The following is a 6,960-nucleotide window of genomic DNA, read 5'->3' as shown; positions in this document are numbered from 1 at the left end:
TTGTTAATATATCAAAACTTTAAAATAATTAGGCCAAAAGATACTCGTCGAATTTCGACGGGTTATCCACTAGTATGGGTAATTCTACTTACGGGCCCTATTGTTGCTCTCACAACGTTCCCCCAATTACAATTTATCTGTCAAGTTTAAGAATTAAATTATTTTAATTATTTGAAGACCTATACATGGCATTGGAAAATCACTTTAATTTAGTATCTACAAATAAAGAGCTAAAATAATACTCCCTTCATCCCACAAAGCAAGATCAAGTTTTTTTCGGCACGTAAATTAAAAAATTGATATTTTGTGTGTTAAGTGTGGTAGGTGAAAATGTGAATAAAGAGTAAATTTTTTGCTACTTTTAGAAACTGGTCTTGCTTCGTGGGACAGACCAAAAAGGAAACTTGGTCTTGCTTCAATTCATGGGACGAATGGAGTAATATTAATAGCAAATTGTAATTATTTTAATGCTAGTATATTATTTCTATACGAGAATTTGAAATATGTTTAACCAAATTTATAAATTAAATTATTTTTTTGAGAGAATACAAATTTTGTATTTGAAAGTAAATTATGATTTAAAGCCACATGAATTTAGTTCTATGTTATTATACCAAAACAGCCCATTGTTATTCTCGTTCAAGTTTATCACATTTTCAAGAAAATGTGTGATTTGTAATATTCTGATATTCTTCAAATGGTTCGTTTCTTCTCATCACCCGTAATATTATGTCATTTTTCAGTGCCACCATAATGGGTGATTAATTAAGTGGCTCATATTTGATTCCCATTAAAATAATGGGTGATTAATTTTTTTTTTTTTTTGAGAAAATAATGGGTGTTTAATTGAAAATCAATTACCATGCGTTAAGGTTAATTTGGGGAAAATAAATTTTCCTTAATCAATGTGCAAAAGTGTAGAACACAAATTAATGTTTAAACAAGCACAAGACACTCCATTTCTTGTTACACATAGACACAAGAATAACAGAAGATGAGTAAAGTAAACTTGATCAGTTTATTGAGTAAAAATGTTGATGTGTTGCGGTAGATTCCTAGTCTCCAGATAGCGGCATCGACGGATTCCGAGATGTTTGAGCTTCGGCATTCCACCTTCTTCTATGAAGACGCTCTTCAGTCCATACAATTCTCGAAAAGCCATGGCTTCGAGGCTGGGGAACCCATCGCACAAAACTAGCATCGTTTCACCCAAGTAAGCCATATTCTGTAACTTGAGAAATAAAAGCTTTGGAAGCTTACCCAGCTCTGCCATCGGATCAACATGTAGCTGGGAACCCGTCAATGTGAGGCGAGAAAGATTTGGAGGGAACATACTCGCACTTGGACATTTGGTCATTAAACCTTCCAGTTTAAGTTTGGTGAGATTGGCGAGCTGCGGCACAACTAATGCTATGTCAGTAGCATAATTATACGGCCATCTTAAGTGAAGTATGACAAGATTCTGCATCTTCTCCAATGACGCTCTCACTTTGATCAACTCTTCACGCTTTATTCTTTCTTCATCAAAACGTATGCCTAATTCACGAAGATGGCAACTGCTCGTTAGAGTTGACTTCATCCAATCCTTGTGCCTTATTCCTCTCAAACACTCAATATTTTTATTCCACATGTTTTTATTTGTCGGTCCACGGCCAATACCTGCGCTGATGAAGTAACCTAGCTTGTCCATTTTCAATGAAACAAGTCTTGGAAAATATACCCAGCACGATTTCATGTCAACAACTTCGAGGTTTCTAAGATGATCAAACCAACATGGGAGTTCTATGGAGCCTACAGGATATGAGTATATTCTCAAGCACTTCAATCCAATCAATAACCGAAAAGAGTTGGGAAATCTTTTGAAGGCAGTGGCGTGACTGGCGTCAAGCTCGACTGTCTTAAGGAGTTGATAGCCCTTCCAGTAATGAGATGGAGTGGTTATATATCCAGAATCATCATGGACGTTAAGTAGGAAAAGAGAGCGTACATGCTTATTTTGATTCGACGAGGAAGTCTCAAGATTTTTGGCATAGACAACACGATGGCGAGGCTTATAGGATGATTCTGATGATATCCCTCCGTCCCCCTTTACTATCTCCAGACCTATTTCCTCCTTTGCTTTTCTTAAGCAAACCTCGCGAACAAGATCATGTAGGCGACAACTTTTGACTTGATCATGGATATTTAGATCTTGAATTTGAACCATGCTTCGATTGATCAGCTCATTTAAATAACCTCTTCCTATCTCATCAAATATACTTCTGCTTCCTTCTTGTTGGATCAAGCCTTGTGCATTCCATATGTTTACTAGCCTTTTTGCTGGGATAGTAAAGTCTTCTTTGAAAAAAGCTAGGCACAAGAAGCATGATTTCAATTGGGGTGATAAATTCTGATAACTCAACTCCAAAATTGCTGATACGCCGCTTTCAGTCCTTCCCAAATAAGAGTTTAATTGGTTAAGAACTTGTTCCCATCCACTCTTGGTTTGTGTTACCATGAGTAAGCCTCCTACCACGCTGATAGCTAATGGTAGACCATCGCATTTTTGCAAGATTTGTGTGCCTACACCCTCGAATTCTTCTGGACAATTGCCAATTGTGTTGCCAACGAATGCCTTCTTCAACAACAATTCCCAGCTTTTTTTGGAGTCTAAGAGACTCATATTGTGGACGTATTGATCATACTTTGTGATAATCTTGTTGCGGGTGGTAACCAACAATCTACTTGCTTTATCTGTCCATTAGAGTAACGACTGATTAATTCAAAAAAACTCAACAATAATATTTCGAAATGCTACTATTTTTATATTTTTATCTATATGGCTATAGTTTTTATAACTATTATATATTTTTTGCTAAAATAGGGTGTTGCCTCAAAAGAGTGTCCAAATGGCAACTACAGTGAACATTATATTCAATCATTTTCATATCATTGTGAAAGTAGATTTAGGCAATAATCTATGAAGTTGCGAGCTTGTCTTATGTACACCCATCCACACCGTGAGGATTGGTTCTACCCAGCCCAGATAGCCCGACCAGATCGAGTCCGGCCTGCCCCCACCGCCTTTTCTGTAACCTCGACCAACGTAAATGATACTACTCACAACAAATGATAGTTTTATTAACAACAAAAATGACACTTTTATCAATAATAAATGAAATCAAGCACATAAAATACGATAATTATTTGGGCTTTTTCTCCAAAATATTTCACCCTAAGGATAATTATAAAACGATACCCATTGGCGCTTGTTAGCTAGCAAAAATAAAATTAAATGTTAAAATAATTACATCACCTTAATTGGATTGAATAAATTGTTTAAAAAAATTGAATTAAATAAACCATACTTAATTATCACAAAATTAAAGCATACAAATTGAAAGTGGAGAAGAAATATCCAGTAAAATAAGATTTAAAACAAATTAAAATAGGATAAATGGTATGGTTTACCTTGTTGATCTGGGAAAGCAGTTGAAAGTGTTGCTCCACACGAACTAACTGAAACCCTTGTGTTAAAGTAACACACCACACAGCACAGAGTAAAAAATGCAGCGGAAATAAATGAACACCAAACTTTGGAAAAATTTCTTCAAGTTATAAATAACTTGAAGAATGCCTTATGGCGAAATTACTAAACGGAGAATGAAACTCACGTTCAATACCTTTACAAATGACTAGGTATTGAACACCATACACTCTCACTAACAAACTAAACTGGATTCAAGAGCTATACTCCGAAATCCAACAAAACACAGAGTGCTATAACTAATGTTATCCCAACACGAGAAACAGCACACCTAAACAGATCACTCAAAAGCTAGATATCTTCTCTCAAAGTTCGTGATCTGAACTGGGACTTCTCCTTGGTATATATAGGCATCTCAATCTTGCTTCCCAAGGCTTGAAGTCGTGGCTTGGATCATGGATGAAGTGGCCGTTTGATAGTTGTTGGATTTAGTCCACTTCTTCCTTGATTTTAGGAGCTGCCACACGCTCCTTTCTCTCTCTCTTTATCTCCACTTGTTCCTTCCTTTTCTCAACAGAATTTGTTCCTTCTTTTCCTCCTTCATCCTTCACGTCTTCCATCATTTCTTGACTCGGTCCAACCACCTAAAAACACACAATGAAGAAAGAGCAAAACATACTTATTCAAGACTAACAAACTCCCCCTTTTTGCCTTTCTTCACAAAACCAAAACACATACTTCTCCCCCTTGATGTGATCTCCTCCTGCAAAGATAACAGTACAAAACACACCAACAAGAATAGCAGCAACCATACTAAACTTTCAAGAAACAGGGTAAAACCGTCAACTAGCAAGAATGCATAAGCAAGTCAAAGACCCAACAATCAAACACAACAAAAGAAACAACTTAAGCATCCAACAAACAGACAAAAGATTGCTAGTAAAAGTTCATCAAAAGTTCTGCCTGCTCAAACACATTCATCAAACAACACCACTCCCCCTGCCTTTACTCTCCTGTTCCCTCAGCAGCATCAGCAGCAGCAGCAGCATCTTCTCCCCCTTTTTGGGAAGAAAGGAGGGCAGTTAACTGTCCTTTGGCTTTATTCAGGATTGACGATGACTCCCCCTGAATTCTTCGGGCTTGCAGAAGGTTGTTCTCCAATTCGTCGATATGCTGCAACAGGGCCTGCAATGTTGCCTTAGGGATTGTGATCATGGTAGTGTCCTCAACAGAGGGAGCAGCAACTGGATTAACCCAGGGCAGATCAGCAACTTTGCCCTCGCTAAAGAGCATGCTTGTAAGCGCATACTCATGAATGACCTCCCTCTTGGCAGACGCTTTCACCTGTACACCTTGACCCCGAAGTGCCCTGAAAATCAAAGAAGGGAACGGCAACCCCGACAATTGAGAAGAAGCGGCAATTTGATCAAAGATCACCTGACCTAGATTAAATGGCAATCCTTCTCCAATGCAATAGAGAAGTATGCCATGCTGTTGTGTAACCACCGTGGAGTTGGTTGACACGATCCAGTTCATGGTCATGATCTTGAACAAGGCAGAATACAGATAGGACAAGGTGGATGATTTCATCGGCTTTAACCATTTCCGCACTTTCCCACCAGTGATGACTGAGGCCACTTTGTCCATGTTCTTTACTGCTGTGGGCTTCACATCCGGCGTGCCAAGAATTCCATTGATGACCGAAGGCGTCAAATTAAAGACCGTGTTTCTGTAAAAAGCTTTCCCGTACTTCCTGGACTTTGGGTTTCCGAAATCGGCTGTCAAGTTGCTATACACCAGCTGCACCACTGTTTTAACAAACGGCACTACCTCCGTCACGGACTTGAACAGATGGCGAGATTTGAAGAATTCCACCAGATTGAGCACTTTGAATGAGTCTTGCTCGATGTTCCGCTCACCATAGCACTCCATGTCCTTGACAGTTGTCCACGCCTTCGCAGCTGCAGCAGTGTAGAAGAAATCCTTGAAAGCTTTGCTAGCCTCCATGTCGGAGCCTTCAAGTTCCTCGTCTTCTACGTCCATGTCTTCTTCCTCCGACTCTGTGGCATCTGGTGCTGTGGGCGCAGCCGAGGTGGTAGCCTTCATCTTTCCCTCACGAATGGCTTTCCGTTTGAGCTTTGTCAACACCTCAGTGAGAAGTGTGTCGTCGTCAGAAGGATTCTCCGCTGCTACCTCTGCTTCAGCCTCGTTGAGCAGAGTATCAAGGGATTGCACCGGAGAAGGGGCTGTGGGTTCTGCGGTCTCCTCTGTTGGAGCAGCAGATTCTTCATCAGCAGTGGAGGTTTCTACCGTCGGCTCAGACGTCCGTGCTTGCTTGGCTGGAGGTACGTCGTCTTCTGATTCGTCAAGCAACACCATCTTCGGGGGTCCGGGTTTTGAAACCCTAGGTTGAGTGGGGATTCGATTTGACCTCCGTACCGCCTTGAGCTTGGGCCTAGAGGTTTCGGCCCCCTTCTTCTTGCGTTTATTTGAGGGTTTTTCAGGTTCTCCTTGCTTCGCCGGTTTTTCGACCGGTGAATCGGCAGAGTGCTCGATTGTAGAAATGGGCGCCGGATTCAGCACCGCTTTGGAGACTTCCGGTGTTTGAGACACCGGTGGTGGAGCGTGTCCGCTTGCTGTTGCTGGAGTTGTCATAGGAGCAGGTAGGGACGGCACCGGTGGAGCAGCTTGATTTTCCGGCACTGAGATGGTGGCTAGGGCTGCTTGAAATTGGGGATTTGATAAGATCTGTCTAATAAGCTCAATAGTATTTGGGTTAGACATTATAGACAAACAACTAAGTACAAGGCAAAGGAAGCAAAGAGTCTCTCTCGAAAAACACAGTGTAATGATGAAGAATGGTGATGATTTGATTTGCATGCAGAGAATAAATACTAAAGAAATCAAAGCCAAAAGCTCAACAAACCAAATCTTTCGAAAATCTTCACCATTAAATTCGAAAATTAGGGTTAGAAGGAGATTAAGAAAGAGATATGTTCAAATCAAGACCAAGATATGCGGAACAAACTACAGAACCTGCGGATAGAGAGAATCCCATGAAAATCGGAACTGAAAACAAACTTCCCATTTTTCCCGAATTAATTTATCTAATGTTCTGCCTTTTGTTATAACAACATCCCCTAACACATAACTCAGTTAGACTTTATTTCGCACTTACAAGCACAGCACCAAGTAAAATTCACTCATTTTTATTGACATAGAGAACATCGTCGCAGCGAACGCCGTGCCCCTAGTCTAAATTTGTGAAAGCAATCGAGGATGGCCATTTTGTAAGGTAGCATCGTCGCAGCGAACGCCGTGCCCCCCAAACTACTTTGGCTTTTTCTGTGCTTTATATATATTATACATACATCCTGAGTTAGTGAAGAGGAACGTGCTGAAACAACATAGAGCATCACACAGACAAAAAACAGTTGCATCTAAGAATATTTCTTTTGAAACGGATGCAACAAACACTTCCTTTTTCATTAGTT

At 40.1% G+C, this 6,960-nt stretch overlaps 2 protein-coding genes across 2 annotated transcripts; both read right to left on the bottom strand.

Annotated features, from left to right (window-relative positions):
• Positions 1-877: 877 nt before the first annotated feature.
• On the bottom strand, positions 878-3,466 carry LOC131017186 (disease resistance RPP8-like protein 3). Its single transcript, XM_057945921.1, has 2 exons — positions 3,451-3,466; positions 878-2,733 (listed from the first exon to the last, which is right to left on the bottom strand). The coding sequence occupies exon 2, from the start codon at positions 2,660-2,662 to the stop codon at positions 1,019-1,021; it is 1,644 nt and encodes a 547-aa protein (XP_057801904.1). The 5' UTR covers positions 2,663-2,733; positions 3,451-3,466; the 3' UTR covers positions 878-1,018.
• Positions 3,467-3,954: 488 nt separating this feature from the next.
• Positions 3,955-6,250, bottom strand: LOC131018191 (uncharacterized). The gene is made up of 3 exons (XM_057946915.1): positions 4,476-6,250; positions 4,205-4,229; positions 3,955-4,110 (listed from the first exon to the last, which is right to left on the bottom strand). Exons 1-3 carry the CDS (start codon positions 6,248-6,250, stop codon positions 3,955-3,957), a joined length of 1,956 nt encoding a protein of 651 aa, XP_057802898.1.
• Between the last annotated feature and the right edge of the window lie 710 nt (positions 6,251-6,960).

Source organism: Salvia miltiorrhiza, chromosome 3 (assembly GCF_028751815.1).
Source record: "Salvia miltiorrhiza cultivar Shanhuang (shh) chromosome 3, IMPLAD_Smil_shh, whole genome shotgun sequence".
NCBI lineage: Eukaryota > Viridiplantae > Streptophyta > Magnoliopsida > Lamiales > Lamiaceae > Salvia > Salvia miltiorrhiza.
This window is presented reverse-complemented; position numbering and strand designations above follow the sequence as displayed.

Bases quoted from the DNA above. Each gene is read 5' to 3' on its own strand.
- LOC131018191 (XM_057946915.1), bottom strand. From the start codon at position 6,250: ATGTCTAACCCAAATACTATTGAGCTTATTAGACAGATCTTATCAAAT. The intron at 4,230-4,475 runs GTAAAGGCAGGG...TTATCTTTGCAG, and splicing joins GCTGCTGAGGGAACAGGAGA to GAGGAGATCACATCAAGGGG. The intron at 4,111-4,204 runs GTATGTGTTTTG...GTGTGTTTTTAG, and splicing joins GATCACATCAAGGGGGAGAA to GTGGTTGGACCGAGTCAAGA.
- LOC131017186 (XM_057945921.1), bottom strand. From the start codon at position 2,662: ATGAGTCTCTTAGACTCCAAAAAAAGCTGGGAATTGTTGTTGAAGAAG.